Source organism: Gymnodraco acuticeps, unplaced genomic scaffold, assembly GCF_902827175.1.
Source record: "Gymnodraco acuticeps unplaced genomic scaffold, fGymAcu1.1, whole genome shotgun sequence".
NCBI classification, from domain to species: domain Eukaryota; kingdom Metazoa; phylum Chordata; class Actinopteri; order Perciformes; family Bathydraconidae; genus Gymnodraco; species Gymnodraco acuticeps.
In genome coordinates this window covers 174,028-194,959 of record NW_022989848.1, presented here as the reverse complement: position 1 = coordinate 194,959, position 20,932 = coordinate 174,028, and the positions used below count along the sequence as shown (strand labels likewise).

General features: G+C 41.7%; 1 protein-coding gene and 1 long non-coding RNA gene across 2 annotated transcripts; one reads left to right on the top strand and one right to left on the bottom strand.

Annotated features, from left to right (window-relative positions):
* The first annotated feature begins 618 nt into the window (after positions 1–618).
* On the top strand, positions 619–15,915 carry LOC117561491 (ras-related protein Rab-5B-like). The gene is made up of 6 exons (XM_034238954.1): positions 619–696; positions 5,713–6,005; positions 7,372–7,523; positions 9,365–9,487; positions 10,918–11,011; positions 13,661–15,915. The coding sequence occupies exons 2-6, from the start codon at positions 5,837–5,839 to the stop codon at positions 13,774–13,776; spliced, it is 654 nt and encodes a 217-aa protein (XP_034094845.1). The 5' UTR covers positions 619–696; positions 5,713–5,836; the 3' UTR covers positions 13,777–15,915.
* Positions 15,916–19,199: 3,284 nt separating this feature from the next.
* Positions 19,200–20,034, bottom strand: LOC117561459. Its single transcript, XR_004571380.1, has 2 exons — positions 19,689–20,034; positions 19,200–19,447 (listed from the first exon to the last, which is right to left on the bottom strand). It is a non-coding gene; the product is annotated as an uncharacterized LOC117561459 (long non-coding RNA).
* Positions 20,035–20,932: the final 898 nt, after the last annotated feature.

Genomic DNA, 20,932 nt, shown 5'->3' with positions numbered 1-20,932 from the left:
TCACAGCTGCTCTAAAATCAAGATATTTTATTTCATTTCAAACCTTTATTTATCCAGGTGTATCCCATTGAGATCATTGATCTCTTTTTCAAGGGAGACCTGCACAATTTAAATGTTTTGCCTACAAGTAATACATAACAAATACATAAATTGGCAAAAATAATTAGATAGAGCTTCCTTCAATTTATGAGTTCACTAAAAAAAATAATTAGATAGAGCTTTCCTTCAATTTATGAGTTCACTAAAAAAAAAATTAGATAGAGCTTTCCTTCAATTTATGAGTTCACTAAAAACATAATTAGATAGAGCTTTCCTTCAATTTATGAGTTCACTAAAAACATAATTAGATAGAGCTTTCCTTCAATTTATGAGTTCACTAAAAAAAATAATTAGATAGAGCTTTCCTTCAACTTATGAGTTCACTAAAAAATTATGTGATTTTGGTTTCATGTTACTGTAAGTATTTTTATTTATTTATTGAAATAAAATAAGGTAAATAAGATTTCCCTTTGCCTTGAGTGGAATAAACTAATAAATCAAATATATAAATAAATATAATAAATGCGGTTTCACAATGCGGCATTCACTGCGCATGCGCAAACCTACAGGAAGTGTTAACATTTTCTCTCACCAGCTGATGAAGCCAAATTGTCAACAGTGAAACCTGCGATATCTGCTGAAACCACAGTAAACACGGTGAATATTCTTCATATATCCCTCTCAGTATCTCTTTATTATTCGTGCAATCAGCGAGTATCTGTGTGTTTATTCTGGCGTCGAAATATAGATTGAGTTTCGTCTGGAATGAGGGATCCCGTTAGCACAAAGATAAGATAAGCTGGTGTTAATATTGACATTTACACTTCAAAATACCCAAATGAGGTGGTGTTAAAGGACTGGTTTGCTGCAGGGGTGGATGTTTTTCAGTATTGAAGTATATCAGGTGGGAGACAGGCAGCAATATGCAGCATCTCTGCTAAAGCTCAGGTTTCACTGCAGGATAAGGCACACAGCTAGCAAATAATCAACATGTCTAAATCAGTGGACACAGAGGAGACATTCACGGCTGGAAAGATGCATTTCCTGTGCAGGGATTAACCTCCATTTTCTAATACAGCATAATCTGTCCATCTTTTTGATCATAGAGGCGTTTGTGAGGTAAGATGTGACCACAGAGATGTAAAGAAATGCAGTTGCATTGCAAAGTTGTGTCTTGCTATTCCTTGAGTTCATGTCTAAACTAAAAATAAAGAATCTAGCTTTTTGTTTTTCTCAAATTAGTATCAGCTAATGTTAAAGTGTTAAAGCTCTCGTTTCTCTGCAGGATAAGGGACACAGTGGGAACAATGGGAACTAGTATGATAGTTGGTTCTGAATTAGTGACACAGAGGAGACATTCAGGGCTGAACAAGTTGCTTTTCTTGCGCAGGAATTATCCTCCATTTTCTAACAAAGCAATAATCTGTCGCTCTAATATTATACAGGCGTTTGTTGCTTTGATAGAAAAGTGTTTTTGAGGTAAGATATGATCCACAGAGATGGAAAGAAATGCAGTTGCAATGCTAAGTTGTGTCTTGCTATTCCTCGAGTTCGTGTCAGATTGACCGATACGTTTTCTTTATGGATATAGAACACAACAAAAGGGATTACATGTAACGTGTGAAAACGTATTTCCAACATGTAAAGAAGAGGACAGATAAGATCAATAAGTGATCAAGACAACAGACAAATAGATAACAACACAAATTCACTTTTGATAGATGTGACTGTTTCAAATCAATCCGGCAAACATAACCACTTCTCTTTTCGGATGACGGTAAGCATCACCATCTAATATTGTAAGCCCTTGGATAATAATACATGTCACACACTTAATAGAGGAACATATCTACTTGTCTTTGAGAGCTTGATTCATTTAGTTTTCTACAAAGTAGTTTCATGTATTTCCAGATATGTGCAAAGACAAGAGGGCAAAGAGGAACTGGGAGCATGAACGGCAAACACGTCATAGCTCTAAATATATTAGCTTTGTGCAGAAAGAAACAAAATGTTTTCTTAATGTAAATAAAACCTATTTGTCATGATGGCAGGTGACCAGCAACAGACAACATTTACCTTGTATATTGCATGTGGCAGGGGCCGGTTTCAGTACCTTATTGTGATGTATTTGATACTCTAGGACAGCGGTCCCCAACCTTTTTTGCGCCACGGACCGTTTAATGTCAGACAATATTTTCAACGGACCGGCCTTTAAGGTGTGGCGGGACAAATACACACAATAAAATGATACGACCAGCATAAAAACTGTGGTATTTTCATACATATAATATTAAACGTGAATCCACTGTGTACTCGCATGCAACTTTATTGTCAGCGACCTCGGAACATCGCACCAACAACATAACATGAGTAACATCCTCTCTGCCCCTAACACTCTCTGGTCGCTATGGTAACGTTTAAACATGCCTTCAAAATAAGATACAACGCAAAAACAAATATAAAATGCATGAAAAATACAACTCACCATAACGCTACAACGAGACGGTCCCATCTGGAGGTAATGGGAGACGATGACACCCGAAGTGTATTGCTTATGTCCAGTCTACTCCGTAATTTTGTTTTGGTTGCTGTCACTGCAGAAAATCCCGCTTCACACAAATAGGATGTCGGAAATGGTAACAGGGTTTTCAGTGCTGTTGTTGCGATCTCAGGGTATTCTGCCGTGACTTTAATCCAGAACACCGGCAGAGTTGTTGTCTCGAACATACTTTTAAGGCCGCCGTCATTTGCGATCTCCAGCAGTTGATCTTCTTCTTGCATAGACATGCTTGATTCACCTGGTTTGTTAACAAATGGGTCGCGGATCCATTCCTTGGCAGTTCGTGGGTCTTTTGTGGTTGGGAAGTAGCGGTCAAACTCTTTTAAAAGCAAAGACAGGTGATCATGCACCATCTGGGAGAATGAAAGCTCGGGCTCAGTCTCTTCCAAAATCCCCGCGAATGTTTGAAACATGTCAAATGTCTCTGTTCATGCGCCGTCCCCACAAATCCAGTTTGGCTTTAAATGCAGCTACTTTATCTGCCAACTTGAAGACAGTTGTCATTTCCCCCTGAAGTGACAGATTGAGTTCATTGAGCAGGTTGAATATGTCGCACAAGTAAGCGAGTTTTGCGACCCATTCCTCGTCACTGAAATGTGCTGCCAGCGGTGACTTTTTTCTGAGAGAAATCTCTGCAGCGGCTCTGGTAATTCAAACACTCTGGCCAGCGATCTCCCTCGGGAGTCGGGATAACCATCTTATTTCTGTGGATAAGAGAAGGCGTCTGTGCTCCGCGTCCATCTCCTCACAAAGCTGCTCGAACAGGCGCGAGTTAAGGGCGTGTGCTTTGATGTGGTTAATAACTTTAACGACATCATTCAATACGCTGTTAAATTCCGGTGGCATTTTTCGGCTAGCCAGCAATTCCCTGTGAATGACACAATGCGTAGACTCACATTCAGGTGCAACCTCCTTAATCCTAGTAGTTAAACCAGACAGCCGTCCGGTCATGGCAGCAGCTCCGTCTGTGCATATGCCGACACCAAAGGACCATTTTAGTGATATATAATCATCCAGCGACTCGAATAGTTCTGCGGCTGTGGTTTTGGTTGGCAACGATAGAGCACATAACATATCCTCATGCACATCCTCCTGATAAAGATATCGCACATAAACAAGTAGTATTGCCTTGTTGTCAATATCTGTAGACTCGTCAACATGGAGTGCGTACCACGGTGATGTATTAATCCTCTCCAACAATTGTGTCTCAATGTCCTCTGCTATTTTCTCAATGCGCCGAGTGACGGTGCTAGCCGAAAGAGGCACCTGTGCTATCTTTTTAACCGCAGCCTCTCCTAGAAGTTCACGGCAAATGTCTTTAGTGGCGGGCAGGATCAATTCTTCACCAATGGTGAATAGCTTCTTAGCCTTAGCAATACGGTTAGCCACCAAGTATGATGCCCTCAGTACACTCGCATTTGTTGATGTGGTGGCCCTCAGGAATTGCTTCTGTCCTTCTTGTTCATGCTTTTTTCTTTCAAAATACTCCGAAGGCTTGTCTTTTAATGCAGGGTGCTTGGTCTCCAAGTGGCGAAGCAGTTTTGAAGGCTTCATTGCCTCATTAGAGAGCCGGTTGCCGCATATTATGCAAAGCGGGCTTGGTGCGCGGGCATCACCTGTCGCGAAAAATCCATATTTTAAGACTCCTGGTATTGTCTGTTAAATGCAACTTTTTTTTCTTGGAAGTCGACTTCTGTCCTCACTGGGCCTTTTCCCCTTCGCAAATAAACTTTCCAAAGACGTTTGTTTTTTACTCATTTTGCTAGCTTGTGGGTTTAATTTTAGCGGCAACGGATTAGCGACAGAGACGGATGTAACAGAGGGAATCCGGTCAGTTTTCAAAATAAAACATCGTTCAGACTCAGATAATAAATAAAACGGAAATAATGTAAGTTATTTTTTTTTTCTCTGCGGCCTGGTACCAAATGAGCCACGGACCGGTACCGGTCCGCGGCCCGGGGTTTGGGGACCCCTGCTCTAGGACACAGGTGTCAAACTCAAGGCCCGGGGGCCAAATCCGGCCCGTGGTGGATTTAATTTCGGCCCGCAGGATCATTTCTAATTCCTATTAGATCTGGCCCTCCGGTATATTGCACGCACACCTTCACTCCATCCTGAGGGTCTCCTCCGCTCAGAGCCTGAGCCCAAACATTGATGACCTTGCACCCAAGATGAGAAGCCAAGTATCTGAGCTAGCATCACAGAGCAGCACACTGAGTTTAATGGATGTTTCCTTCTGCACTTTCTCTCAGGACAACAGGGCATGTTGGGGTTTCTCTTTGAGGGGAATAGTTTTGTTGAAGCTGTTGTTGGCCTGTGGGAAAATGTACTCATAAGAAATGACTCTGGAAAAGCTGCAGATAGAGCCATAAGAAATGAATGCAGCTGATTATTTAATGTTTAATGTTGTTTTTATAGGCAATAATTTAAGCTTTGTTAGTTCCAGGTTTAATATGTGCAATAAGTTCATTTCAATAAGTTCTGCAATAAACATTGAACCAGTCCGGCCCTCCACTAGTACCCATTTTTAAATGTTGGCCCACTGTGTATTTGAGTTTGACCCCCCTGCTCTAGGATGATATCTTTGCTTCACTGCACATGCAAAAGACCCACTTGGGACAGAAGTAAACAAATCACAATTATGTGGCACATGCTTTGGATGGGATTCATGTTAAATAAAATGAAAAATTCAATGTGCAGCTCTCCTAATAAAACTCGTATCCCCAGACTTTAATGACGCACTGGAGGAATTATTTCCTGCAATGACAAAGAGGGGAAAGTGTACATGATTCAAGTTGCAAGGCTTTTATTGTCATTTGTTCATAGCTACAGTTATATCAATGAACATCTTAGGCCACAGGCTCCTCCAACAGTGCAACACAATACAACAGATAATAGTGAAAGTAAATATAATATAATAGAAACAGTGCAGAATAGTCTATATACAAGTAATTGGAATATTGATATATGTAAGTTGCAAACAGATGAATGTTATGGATGTTCTTTCAAAAGTCCAGGTGTTGAACAGTCTTATGGCCTGTGGGGTGAAACTGTCTCTGAGTCTGGGGGTTTTAATCTTGCACTAAAATACAACCCGTCACTTCTTCCCTCAGATAGAACAGAGAGTGAAGAGACGTCGGGACACATTAGCGAGACCTGACTCCACTCTGGAAGGCGGTGCAAGTGCCTGACGTCCCCAGAAGCCCCCCTCCCCCAGGGAGGAGACCCCCTGCTGGTATGAGCTCCAGAGGGAGTGGAGGCCGCACCAACGGCACACTGCCACAAACCAAGATCTGCCAGTTCAAGCTGGTGCTGCTGGGGGACATGGCGGTGGGCAAGTCCAGCCTCGTGCTGCGATTCGTCAAAGGGCAGTTTGACGAGTTCCAGGAGACGACCATAGGAAGGTGTGTGTGTGTGTGTGTGTGTGTGTGTGTGTGTGTGTGTGTGTGTGTGTGTGTGGTGTGTGTGTGTGTGTGTGTGTGTGTGTGTGTGTGTGTGGGTGTGTGTGTGTGTGTGTGTGTGTGTGTGTGTGTGTGTGTGTGTGTGTGTGTGTGTGTGTGTGGTGTGTGTGTGTGTGTGTGTGTGTGTGTGGTGTGTGTGTGTGTGTGTGTGTGTGTGGTGTGTGTGTGTGTGTGTGTGTGTGTGTGTGTGTGTGTGTGTGTGTGTGTGTGTGTGTGTGTGTGTGTGTACTTGTGGGGACCTACATCTGTTTACATAGTCAGGTGTGGGGACTCGCCTCCCTCATGGGGACAAAATGGAGGTCCCCATGAGGGGAATCATTAATTTTAGGGTGAAGACTTGGTTAGGGTTAGGCATGTGTTGGTTATGGTTAAGGTTAGGATAAGTCTCCAGGAAATGCATGTAAGTCAATGTAATGTCCCCTGAAGTGATGTGTGTGTGTGTCGCTTATCAGGTGGTTAGTAAAGGAATACTTAAATTAATCACGTTAATAGGTCTGATAAAATACGCTTAGCTTCATATTGCGACGATATTGTAGGGTTGACTATTTATTGTTATACGCACAATACCTACTGTGTAGTTTTGGCAATGACAATCTTAAGATTGTCTCTTAAGACCTTAAGGTCCAGGCTTCTCCAACAATGCAATATAATAGATTTATTTTATTTAATAGATTTAATTTGTTAGCGTTTTACAGGTGCTCAAAGACGCTTTACAGATATAGTGAAGGGAAAAGAAAAGGAAGGAACAACAAATAAATATATAGTTAAAGTTAAAGTCAAATAATACAAAAACAATCACACATTAAAAGCCAGATTGAAGAGGTGAGTTTTTTGAAGGTGGTGATACTTACAACATAAAAGAAAGAGGCATAAAATGTGTGCATATGACACAATAGTGCAAGTTAAAATGCAGTTAAAAATCGGTTTGTACGTGTAAAAAAGAACAACATAACAAAGATTGTAAAATGAATAACTTTACAGTGGAATGAAATGCTGCCTGTTGTAATCAAATATAAATATGTGGATTGTAAACAGATGTGTGAACAAAGGAAGGTGTAGACACTTGGCAGATCTCAGGAACTTACATGTTTTAATCCAAGTACCATTCATCCACTCATGTCCCCAATACTTCACAAGACTTTCCCTTAACCTTTGAATAAGGTAAGGGTTCTGAATAGTATAGTTAAAGTGAAAATGTTGAGGGATAGCGAGCTTACGACTGGATAAATGAGTCCTGCTATGGTGTTGCTGTTGTGGTTCGAAGGTTTGAAGAGCACCTGGTAACTTGTCATTTCCCTCCTTCTCGCGCAGCGGCGTTCCTGGCTCAGTCGGTGTGTTTAGACGACACCACGGTGAAGTTTGAGATCTGGGACACGGCGGGACAGGAGCGCTACCACAGCCTCGCCCCCATGTACTACAGAGGAGCTCAGGCCGCCATCGTGGTCTTCGACATCACCAAGCCGGTACAGTATACACAGATTACATCCACAGAATGAAGTAAATCAATAAAGTATTTCTGATTCTTTTGAGGCGAGAACTTGCATCGCTAGTAGATCATTAGTTATAAAACATCCCAGACAACCTGGTATTCATATTTATATTTATCAGTATACTACACACCTCATTGAGGAGCAGTTTGTCCTCTAACTGCTGATAAAACCTTCCTATATTTATGTTTTATTCACGCACACGTTCTCTGTCCTCTATACCTGAGGCCTGTACTACGAAGCTGGTTCAACCTAACCTGGATATGTTTGAGTTAGGTGCGCGTTCACATGAAAGGGGTGGTATTTGGAGCATTCGACCAATCACAAACATGGACAAGCGTACTGACAGCGCAGCGTCATACTTCCTGAATGAAAAGTAAATTTTTAGACATATGAAGAAGTTAAACTTTAAACATCCATGACTTAAACACTTTATCCAGGATCAAAGCCACAGAGCTGCACCTGCAAGGTGAATACAGCTGGTAACAGAACAAGTGTTTGAATGCGTACATTAACAGGTTTATGATATCACTGCCCCGTCTAAGACACGATCTGACTTTCATTACATTTGACTCCAGTGTTTCGTCAAATTAATGTGTTGCTTAAAATAATACTTCTGCATACAGTCTGTGACGCTGTGAGTGTTGCACGGCCAGATACGGCTCAGCTGACTCAGATCAGGAAATATGATACATTATGAAATGATATGCCGCGGACTGTACTTAATGTTACTCTGATCCGGTTACTTATGTTGTGGCAGATATTTAAGTAAGCTTTCTGAACGGTAATGTTATAATAGTCAGATTGCTCTGAAGATGGAGGTGATATTCTATTAATGTTCACGTTCACACAGTCGCTGATTTTTACCGGCCGTCTTTCCTGCGACGGCAGCTTTTCTGTATTTCCTTTCTCCTGTAATATGACTTGATCGCTTTAAACTCCGCACACTGAGCTCTGATTGGTCAGCAGGCAGTGCTTTCACTGAGTTGAGCTCTTAGCCTGCAACCTAACCTGCTCCGGAGCAGGTTAGCCGCTCAGCATAAGTTGCCATGGAGATCTAGCCTGCTAAAAAGAGAACCAGCTTCGTAGGACCGGAAACCCCGAGTTTTCCCTGAAGTTAGCCGCTAAGAGAACATCCGGCTTCGTAGTACAGGCCTCTGGCGTTTACCTGTATGTTGGTAATTTCTCTGACCTCTGTCCTCTGTACCTGGTGTTTACCTGTGTTGGTAGTTTCTCTGACCTCTGTCCTCTGTACCTGGTGTTTACCTGTGTTGGTAGTTTCTCTGACCTCTGTACCTGGTGTTTACCTGTGTTGGTAGTTTCTCTGACCTCTGTCTTCTGTACCTGGTGTTTACCTGTATGTTGGTAGTTTCTCTGACCTCTGTCCTCTGTAGTGTTTACCTGTGTGTTGTAGTTTATCTGACCTCTGTCCTCTGTACCTGGTGTTTACCTGTGTTGGTAGTTTCTCTGACCTCTGTCCTCTGTAGTGTTTACCTGTGTGTTGTAGTTTATCTGACCTCTGTCTTCTGTACCTGGTGTTTACCTGTGTTGGTAGTTTCTCTGACCTCTGTCTTCTGTACCTGGTGTTTACCTGTGTGTTGGTAGTTTCTCTGACCTCTGTCCTCTGTAGTGTTTACCTGTGTGTTGTAGTTTATCTGACCTCTGTCCTCTGTACCTGGTGTTTACCTGTGTTGGTAGTTTCTCTGACCTCTGTACCTGGTGTTTACCTGTGTTGGTAGTTTCTCTGACCTCTGTCTTCTGTACATGGTGTTTACCTGTGTGTTGGTAGTTTCTCTGACCTCCTGCCGTGTGTTTAGGACACCTTTGAGCGAGCGAAGGCCTGGGTGAAGGAGCTGCAGAGGCAGGCCAGTCCCAACATCGTGATCGCTCTGGCTGGGAACAAGGCGGACCTGGCAGAGAGGAGACTAGTGGAGTACGAGGTAACAAGCTCCCGTCATGTTGTGAATATCCTCATAAATATAAAAAATACCCTGATTTAAAGCGCCAAAGATCACTTTTTAAAAATATATTCATAATGAAGAATATGTTGATTACACAATGTCATGGCTGTAGAATAATGACACCGTCAGCGTTTGGATTGGTTCCCTTTAAGCCTGGCTTTCACTTTGCAATTCTGCAACTGGGTTAGATCTCCTTTTTAAACTTAAAGTCCTCTTTATGAACCATAGACTGTATGGACCTCTAGACATATATAAATGTGTTTCTTAATAAAATGTAAGGTCAAGTCAGTCCTGTAGGTTTTATGGCCATTTCAAACCTTTTTTACCCATATTTTCTAACCATTTTTGGGATAATATTGTGACAATATATGCTCAATTTGTCCTTTGCCTGTCTATGATAGCTTCTGTTTAATAATAATAATAATAATAATAATAAATGATATTTATATAGCGCCTTTCAAGGGACCCATGGTCGCTGTACATGGTGGACAAACAAAACAATCAACGGGCAAACCAAAGAAATAACTAAAGGAAGCCGGTGGACCAGAAAAGGGCTAGGGCCCGAAGGCCAGGGTGAACAGGTGTGTTTTTAGTGATGATTTGAAGATTTCCAGGGAGGCAGCATTACGGATCTCGGCAGGAAGTGCATTCCAGAGGGTGGGGGCCGCAGCACTGAATGCCCTGTCAGCAACAGTTCGGAGGCGAGAGCGGGGGATGGAGAGCAGGCCCGTGTCTGAGGACCGCAGACTCCGAGAGGGGGTGTAGGGATGGAGGAGGTCCGATAAGTACTGGGGGGCTAGGGAATGGAGGGACTTGTACGTGAGGATGAGTGTTTTGTATTGAATCCGGGACTTGACCGGCAGCCAATGTAGGTGGATGAGGGTGGGGGTGAGATGTTGCCATGGCTTGGTGTGGGTGAGAAGCCTGGCGGCAGAGTTCTGGACGTATTGGAGCCTATCCAGGGTTTTGCTGGGAACCCCGGACAGGACTCCATTGCAATAGTCCAGACGGGATGTAATGAAGGCGTGTACAAGGGTTTCTGCCACAGCGTCAGAGAGAGAAGGCCGGATTCTGGCAATGTTTTTTAGGTGATAGAAGGCGGATTTGGTGACAGATTTGACGTGCGCCTGGAAAGAGAGGGTGGTGTCCAGGTTGTTTACAATTAAACAACAAGATAAGAGAACAGGGCACAACCTTTGTTTTACTATACCTAATTGGCTGCATTAAAATACAGGTGATACAGTCCGTAAGAGTCAGCGTCTGCCTGGCTGCTTAAAAACAGAAACTGCATTTGAGGCACAAGTCAGAGCTTTGTGTCGATAAGAAACATTTTATTTTTTCAGCTTCAGGTTTTGTAAGTGTTTAAACTGACTTTATATCTGCATTTGTGTGTGTGTTGTATGAAAAAGGACGCCCAGACGTACGCTGAAGACACTGGCTTGCTCTTCATGGAGACCTCTGCTAAAACAGCCATGAACGTCAATGAGCTCTTCCTGGCTATTGGTGAGTGGCCTGTCATTTACACGAGACTTGTTGATTGTAAAAATACTTAAAAAATGATTTTTAATAGTTACCAAAAAGCAAAGGTGCACAACCAAGCTCGTGAAACCAAGAAAATAGATATTGACATTATTATGACATTATTATTATTATTGTTAGTTTGTGAAGTGACTCTGTTGGTTATTTTGACAAAGGGGAGGACTCTTTAAAGTAGAGACACTACATACTGATATACACCTGAACATCAGCAGGAGAGGACTCTTTAAAGTAGAGACACTACATACTGATATACACCTGAACATCAGCAGGAGAGCACTCTTTAAAGTAGAGACACTACATACTGATATACACCTGAACATCAGCAGGAGAGGACTCTTTAAAGTAGAGACACTACATACTGATATACACCTGAACATCAGCAGGAGAGGACTCTTTAAAGTAGAGACACTACATACTGATATACACCTGAACATCAGCAGGAGAGGACTCTTTAAAGTAGAGACACTACATACTGATATACACCTGAACATCAGCAGGAGAGGACTCTTTAAAGTAGAGACACTACATACTGATATACACCTGAACATCAGCAGGAGAGGACTCTTTAAAGTAGAGACACTACATACTGATATACACCTGAACATCAGCAGGAGAGGACTCTTTAAAGTAGAGACACTACATACTGATATACACCTGAACATCAGCAGGAGAGGACTCTTTAAAGTAGAGACATTACATACTGATATACACCTGAACATCAGCAGGAGAGGACTCTTTAAAGTAGAGACACTACATACTGATATACACCTGAACATCAGCAGGAGAGGACTCTTTAAAGTAGAGACACTACATACTGATATACACCTGAACATCAGCAGGAGAGGACTCTTTAAAGTAGAGACACTACATACTGATATACACCTGAACATCAGCAGGAGAGGACTCTTTAAAGTAGACACTACATACTGATATACACCTGAACATCAGCAGGAGAGGACTCTTTAAAGTAGAGGCACTACATACTGATATACACCTGAACATCAGCAGGAGAGGACTCTTTAAAGTAGAGACACTACATACTGATATACACCTGAACATCAGCAGGAGAGGACTCTTTAAAGTAGAGACACTACATACTGATATACACCTGAACATCAGCAGGAGAGGACTCTTTAAAGTAGACACACTACATACTGATATACACCTGAACATCAGCAGGAGAGGACTCTTTAAAGTAGAGACAGTACATACTGATATACACCTGAACATCAGCAGGAGAGGACTCTTTAAAGTAGAGACACTACATACTGATATACACCTGAACATCAGCAGGAGAGGACTCTTTAAAGTAGAGACACTACATACTGATATACACCTGAACATCAGCAGGAGAGGACTCTTTAAAGTAGAGACACTACATACTGATATACACCTGAACATCAGCAGGAGAGGACTCTTTAAAGTAGAGACACTACATACTGATATACACCTGAACATCAGCAGGAGAGGACTCTTTAAAGTAGAGACACTACATACTGATATACACCTGAACATCAGCAGGAGAGGACTCTTTAAAGTAGAGACACTACATACTGATATACACCTGAACATCAGCAGGAGAGGACTCTTTAAAGTAGAGACACTACATACTGATATACACCTGAACATCAGCAGGAGAGGACTCTTTAAAGTAGACACTACATACTGATATACACCTGAACATCAGCAGGAGAGGACTCTTTAAAGTAGAGGCACTACATACTGATATACACCTGAACATCAGCAGGAGAGGACTCTTTAAAGTAGAGACACTACATACTGATATACACCTGAACATCAGCAGGAGAGGACTCTTTAAAGTAGAGACACTACATACTGATATACACCTGAACATCAGCAGGAGAGGACTCTTTAAAGTAGACACACTACATACTGATATACACCTGAACATCAGCAGGAGAGGACTCTTTAAAGTAGAGACAGTACATACTGATATACACCTGAACATCAGCAGGAGAGGACTCTTTAAAGTAGAGACACTACATACTGATATACACCTGAACATCAGCAGGAGAGGACTCTTTAAAGTAGAGACACTACATACTGATATACACCTGAACATCAGCAGGAGAGGACTCTTTAAAGTAGAGACACTACATACTGATATACACCTGAACATCAGCAGGAGAGGACTCTTTAAAGTAGAGACACTACATACTGATATACACCTGAACATCAGCAGGAGAGGACTCTTTAAAGTAGAGACACTACATACTGATATACACCTGAACATCAGCAGGAGAGGACTCTTTAAAGTAGAGACACTACATACTGATATACACCTGAACATCAGCAGGAGAGGACTCTTTAAAGTAGAGACACTACATACTGATATACACCTGAACATCAGCAGGAGAGGACTCTTTAAACCAAAGGTTTGTATGTCAAAACACTGCTTAGTCTATTAAAGCAAAAAATAAGCCAAAATTGTTAATTTTGGTTTCTATGCCAACACAAACCTGCAAAACCAAGTTGCAAACCTTTTTGTCAATTTTTCATGAATGAGTATTGGGTTAGTTACTTTCTAGCAACAAAGCCTGAGTCTGGTGTTAATTTTGGTTTCTATGTCAACACATTTCTGTCCTAATGCAGCAAAAAAGATGCCAAAAACAGACACCCAGAACCCCACACATGCAGCGCGACACCGGGGCGTGAACCTCCAGGATCCGGACGCCCACTCCAACCGAGCCTGCTGCGGGGGGAACTAAACCCCCACGAGTCTGAGCCCCACCCTCCACACCACCTCCACCCTGAAACCATCCTGTCTCCTTCCACCAACAAACAGGGGGAACTGAAGCGGAGAAAATCCACTTCCCTCACCCATCCATTCATCCTCCAGACAGAAACTGAAGGAGAGGAAACGAGGAAAGGAAGAGTCGGAGGAGTTGTGACCCACTCACTGAGATTTGGAGAGGGGAGGTTGGACTGAGAGGAGGGAGATATAAAGAAGACAGTTGAAAGCCTGTTGTAGTATTTAGCACTAATTGTGATTTCTTCTTGCATCGTTTCAAAAATGCACAAAACAAGCAGCACCCAAAAAAGGAAAAGGAGGATTAAAAAAGGGCCAAAACAAGGAAGCCAAACTGTTAGGATGAGACTGCTTATCTTCGTCTTCTTCAGCGCTGTGCACGCTTGCTTTGCCTCCTCCTAGTGACCCACATCCTGCTGTGTATAGCGACACATATTGTAGCCCTGGAATGATACCATAGTGTGTAAATCCCTGCCTGACCTTCCCTGGTGTCGCCGGCACACTTTGCCCAACATAAATCCATCTGTACATATTTATTGTCCCGTGTTTTGACAAAGGCTCTCCTTCCTCCTCTCGTCCCTCACACTTTAAGACGGCTGATTCCACATCATGTTTGATACATTTGGTCCCACAGACTTGCTTGCTTAACGAGAGATCGCTGAAGTGCCGTGTTCCTGAAACATTTTGGGTTTGCTTGAGAAGAAGTGTGAAGAACTCTGGAGCTCTTTGCAGCAACTATATAGGACTTGAGCTGGAGTGTGTGTGTGTGTGTAGTCACATGACTTTAATGTTTAACTAATGACTTACCTGTAGCAAAGAACCAATCCCTCACACTGAAAGAAAGTCATATTGCATCCAATACAATCCTTACTGTCCCTGTAGTTAATACAAAGCTTTAAGGAACAGTCCACCCCCAAAATAACACTTTTTCAGATACTTCAAAACTGTCTCTATCCAGAAATCATGCCCAAGTTATTCAAGCAGTTTCATTTAGGATCTGCCGACCCTATCACCGTGCAAAGAAGAAGCGTGCACGTACTCTTTGAGAGGCTGCTTCTTCCTTATTGGTTTAGTTTGGTAAAATGAAAATAGCTCCTGCTTGAAACTGCTCACAAAATGGTCTGTGGACTATTTTAAGAAACTAGGTCATGAAGCTAAAAGGAATCTGAATGGATGAATTGCACTACAGGTCAAATGGAAAATGTGTTTTTGATTTTGGGGTCCCATTTAAATCTTACTTGTTGTATCATTACACTAAGTGATGGGGCTAAGTGTAACAGCATGGAATGTGTGAGTCCATCTCTGCCCGGATGAAGTTATTGGCATTAGATAAAATATGTATTGGGGAAGGAATGAAAGGCAGGAGGATTTTAAAAAGGAGAGATTCTGCCCATCTTGTGTTTCTTACGTGTCCTGCATCCGTCCCTCGTCCTGTTGGTGAATCATCGTGACCTGAAATTGTTTAACTTATTAATTTAGCTTAAATTAATATGATGCTCTTAACACAGAGCCGTGTGCTTGGCTGAAGAAAATGAGGAAGAGATTTGATGAAAACACAAAAAAGAAAAAAACAGAAGTGCCTATTCCCAGTTTTCGTTTTGTGTGACTCGTGAGTGTGCTTCGTAGGCGACGTGCAGGAACACCCACTGTCCTTTTTGCTTGTACTATAAACGGATACATTAACAGCACCCTGTCATTAGGCTTTACTGTACTGGCTCTTTGTGTGGATGTAAAGAGATCTTGTTGAATACACTGTATGTTAAAAATTACTGTCTTCATTTTAAGGAAGGTGGATGTGGATTTGAGCAGAGCACTCTTGGAATGGATCATGAAAAAAACACTCAATCGATGTTGATTCAAACAAGTGTTGAAGTGTCAAAGGAAAATCTTTTGCTCTGCTTTATTGTCAGCGTACTTGAAGAACAGCACCATGATTTGTTCTTCCCACCCAGGACACTAACGGCTCGTTATGTTCACTCATTCATTCTTCAGTGATCACATGTAGGCTCAGTGTTCTGTGCAATTAAAACAAGACTTGGTTTGTCATCAGCACTTTGAGGATGCTTAGTGTTCAATAAAGCTGTCAATGGCGCTTGGAGTGCAGGATGATGATCCCTTTTATTTCACTTTCCTGTGTTAGAGAGGTTTTAGTCACTTTGTTTACTTCTGATATACACCTGAACTTCAGCAGGAGAGGACTCTTTAAAGTAGAGACACTACATACTGATATACACCTGAACTTCAGCAGGAGAGGACTCTTTAAAGTAGAGACACTACACACTGATATACACCTGAACATCAGCAGGAGAGGACTCTTTAAAGTAGAGACACTACATACTGATATACACCTGAACATCAGCAGGAGAGGACTCTTTAAAGTAGAGACACTACATGCTGATATACACCTGAACATCAGCAGGAGAGGACTCTTTAAAGTAGAGACACTACATACTGATATACACCTGACCATCAGCAGGAGAGGACTCTTTAAAGTAGAGACACTACATGCTGATATACACCTGAACATCAGCAGGAGAGGACTCTTTAAAGTAGAGACACTACACACTGATATACACCTGAACTTCAGCAGGAGAGGACTCTTTAAAGTAGAGACACTACATACTGATATACACCTGAACATCAGCAGGAGAGGACTCTTTAAAGTAGAGACACTACATACTGATATACACCTGAACATCAGCAGGAGAGGACTCTTTAATGTAGAGACACTACATACTGATATACACCTGAACTTCAGCAGGAGAGGACTCTTTAAAGTAGAGACACTACATACTGATATACACCTGAACATCAGCAGGACAGGACTCTTTAAAGTAGAGACACTACATACTGATATACACCTGAACATCAGCAGGAGAGGACTCTTTAAAGTAGAGACACTACATACTGATATACACCTGAACATCAGCAGGAGAGGACTCTTTAAAGTAGAGACACTACATACTGATATACACCTGACCATCAGCAGGAGAGGACTCTTTAAAGTAGAGACACTACATGCTGATATACACCTGAACATCAGCAGGAGAGGACTCTTTAAAGTAGAGACACTACACACTGATATACACCTGACCATCAGCAGGAGAGGACTCTTTAAAGTAGAGACACTACATACTGATATACACCTGAACATCAGCAGGAGAGGACTCTTTAAAGTAGAGACACTACATACTGATATACACCTGAACTTCAGCAGGAGAGGACTCTTTAAAGTAGAGACACTACATACTGATATACACCTGAACATCAGCAGGACAGGACTCTTTAAAGTAGAGACACTACATACTGATATACACCTGAGCATCAGCAGGAGAGGACTCTTTAAAGTAGAGACACTACATACTGATATACACCTGAACATCAGCAGGAGAGGACTCTTTAAAGTAGAGACACTACATACTGATATACACCTGAACATCAGCAGGAGAGGACTCTTTAAAGTAGAGACACTACATACTGATATACACCTGAACATCAGCAGGAGAGGACTCTTTAAAGTAGAGACACTACATACTGATATACACCTGAACATCAGCAGGAGAGGACTCTTTAAAGTAGAGACAATACATACTGATATACACCTGAACATCAGCAGGAGAGGACTCTTTAAAGTAGAGACACTACATACTGATATACACCTGAACATCAGCAGGAGAGGACTCTTTAAAGTAGAGACCCTACATACTGATATACACCTGACCATCAGCAGGAGAGGACTCTTGAAAGTAGAGACACTACATACTGATATACACCTGAACATCAGCAGGAGAGGACTCTTTAAAGTAGAGACCCTACATACTGATATACACCTGACCATCAGCAGGAGAGGACTCTTTAAAGTACAGACACTACATACTGATATACACCTGAACATCAGCAGGAGAGGACTCTTTAAAGTAGAGACACTACATACTGATATACACCTGAACATCAGCAGGAGAGGACTCTTTAAAGTAGAGACACTACATACTGATATACACCTGAACATCAGCAGGAGAGGACTCTTAAAGTAGAGACACTACATACTGATATACACCTGAACATCAGCAGGAGAGGACTCTTTAAAGTAGAGACACTACATACTGATATACACCTGAACATCAGCAGGAGAGGACTCTTTAAAGTAGAGACACTACATACTGATATACACCTGAACATCAGCAGGAGAGGACTCTTTAAAGTAGAGACACTACATACTGATATACACCTGAACATCAGCAGGAGAGGACTCTTTAAAGTAGAGACACTACATACTGATATACACCTGAACATCAGCAGAAGAGGACTCTTTAAAGTAGAGACACTACATACTGATATACACCTGAACATCAGCAGGAGAGGACTCTTTAAAGTAGAGACACTACATACTGATATACACCTGAACATCAGCAGGAGAGGACTCTTTAAAGTAGAGACACTACACACTGATATACACCTGAACATCAGCAGGAGAGGACTCTTTAAAGTACAGACACTACATACTGATATACACCTGAACATCAGCAGGAGAGGACTCTTTAAAGTAGAGACACTACATACTGATATACACCTGAACATCAGCAGGAGAGGACTTTTTTAAGTAGACACTACATACATTTTATCGGATCTTTCACTTGGTCCATTAGTTCTGAAGAGAAGTGAGAGACCTCAGTTGAAAATAAATGTGGCTCCCGATAAATCGCCCTAATCAATTAAAATGAAAATAATCTCAACTGGGGAAAGCTGACTGCAATGCAGGTGAAGACTACAACGCCCATGATCCCACGTTACCTCAAAACGTCACCAAACTCTGTCTTTTTTATTACAGTCATTGAAAGACCCAGAGTGGCAAAACTTTACAAATATAGATTTTTTGGTATACTGGTTGATATTTTTTGGTATACTGGTTGATATTTTTACTACACTACACATATTAAGGCCCACTTCAACTTAAGTTGAATAATGAGCAGCAGCTACTGTATAAACTCACATTATTTGAAACACATGCTTTGTATGGGAATGACGTTAAAATGCATTGTCTCAAATAAAATAAAATAAATATATCCAGCCTTCCTTATAAAACTCTTATCTCCAGACTTTAAAAAAAAATGTCATGCTTTTCCGGTTATTACCCGTCCCCTTTTGTGGTATGAAGGATGATTAGGACAATTCTGGAGAAATGTTTCAGAATTAGATTTTTTCTGTGTCCTTTCTTTTAATAGATATTTAATGATTATAGCTTACTGCTGTTGATGTTAAATGGCACCATTGATTTCCTTTGTCTCAATTATGAAAGTTCTCATAATAGAATACATGAAGCTGCAGAGAGAGGATGGATATTCTTACCTCTACTTTGTGATTAGATGAAAATACAAAATTGAATTCAAATAGTAAAACACATTGTTTATTTAATTTACTGAGGTTTTAACCATTATTTACAACATGTGTACATAAGCAGTGGAATAATAGGATATCTCTAGGTCATTAAACTGTCTTAAATTCTGTTTAAATATATTTATACAAAAAATAGGCTATAGAAAATGTTTAATTGTGTATTTCAGCAGAGCGGGGGGTCACAGAGCTGCTGGACCTGGAGGTGCTGACCTGGGGTCAGTAGGACATCATCTGGGCTGGTTTAGGGGAGGAAGGAGAATATAAACTATTATAGTCACAGCTAATAATATTAGAAAACTAATATTGTTTAGAATCAATCTATACAACATGCTGTTGTTCATTTAAAAAACATATCGTTTTATTAGTACAGAACAATTAAGACTTATTTTAAATATGAAATATGATTAAATCACATCAGATAATGTACTTGTTAACTTACTAATGTAACATTACTGGGGGCTAAAGGAACAGCTTTACCTGGCCATGGTTATCTTTATTTCATCGCCGACGGTGATCTCCAAAAAATGGTTAAAGTAAAAAAGTAAAGTTTCTGGATCATTTTCAGCTGAGTTAGCTTGTTAGCTCATATGCTATCAGGCTGCTGGAGCAGCGCAACAGAACAGCGCGTATCATGTGACGTAAACAGGCAGTGCTCCGTAGGCTGGACCGTCTCATTTCCTAGGCCGCTCGGTCTGCATCCTTCGTGGACCGCGTAGGCTGCGTCCTCCGAATAATGCAGTCTCTGAATTAAGACACGGGGGGTGTTCCTCAATGTCGAGGAACCAATTCAATTCAAGGAACCAATTCCTTGGTAGGACCTGTCTTCCGAGTCAGGTCCTTCAGAAGCTAGCAGAGGTGTGGACTCGAGTCACATGACTTGGACTCGAGTCAGACTCGAGTCACACATTTTATGACTTGAGACTCGACTTGACAACATCACAAAAGACTTGCGACTCGACTTGGACTTGAACACCAATGACTCGGGACTTGACTTGGACTTGAGCCTTCTGACTTGAGGTGACTTGCTACTTTAATTCAGAGGTCTCCAACACGCCGATCGCGAGCTGCCGCTAGAAGAGCAGACTCCCGTCGGGGAAAGCAGAATCTTCAGCCGCTCCTACTCTTGCTGGGAATCCTTGCAGGCAGGGGCGGGTCTTTATTTAGCTGGGCCACCATGCGGCCAATCATATGCGAGGACACACTAGGATCATACCATTATGTGCAGTGGCGGCGGGTCATTAGGGGCAGGTGGGGCACAGCCCCACCTAGTGTCAGAAGAAAGTATTACAAATAATGATTACAAAAAAATACAAAAAAATAAATAAAAAAACATATAAAATATATTTTAAGGTCATGTTTAATAATCTGATTCGTCTGTACATTTCTGTTTTAGTCTGTGTTCTTCTAATTAGTGTCTAGAGTGCCGTTTTGAGCTGTTTAGAGCCATGTGGGACAAAACCCGATCCTGCCCCTCCCTCTCACAGTCTAAGTGAACGGTGATTGTAAAAACTACACTGCGCATGCTCAGAGTATTTTTCTATGTAATGTGTGTGGCAAAAAAATAATGACCGTAGGGGCATAGTGCTCCCATCCCCACCATACGTCATCTCACATAATTCAGAATTGATTGGCTGTAAGTACTCACGTGTGCAGTGCTGCGAAACGTCACGTGTAGTTTGAAGAGGAGACGAGAGAGCAGCATATAGCTAACATCACCAGCG

What these genes read in the sequence shown, in the direction of transcription:
- LOC117561491 (XM_034238954.1), top strand. Translation starts at nt 5,837, where the DNA reads ATGAGCTCCAGAGGGAGTGGAGGCCGCACCAACGGCACACTGCCACAA. An exon ending in GGAGACGACCATAGGAAGGT is followed by an intron (nt 6,006 to 7,371) that starts GTGTGTGTGTGT and finishes CTTCTCGCGCAG; the next exon opens with CGGCGTTCCTGGCTCAGTCG. An exon ending in GGAGACTAGTGGAGTACGAG is followed by an intron (nt 9,488 to 10,917) that starts GTAACAAGCTCC and finishes TGTATGAAAAAG; the next exon opens with GACGCCCAGACGTACGCTGA.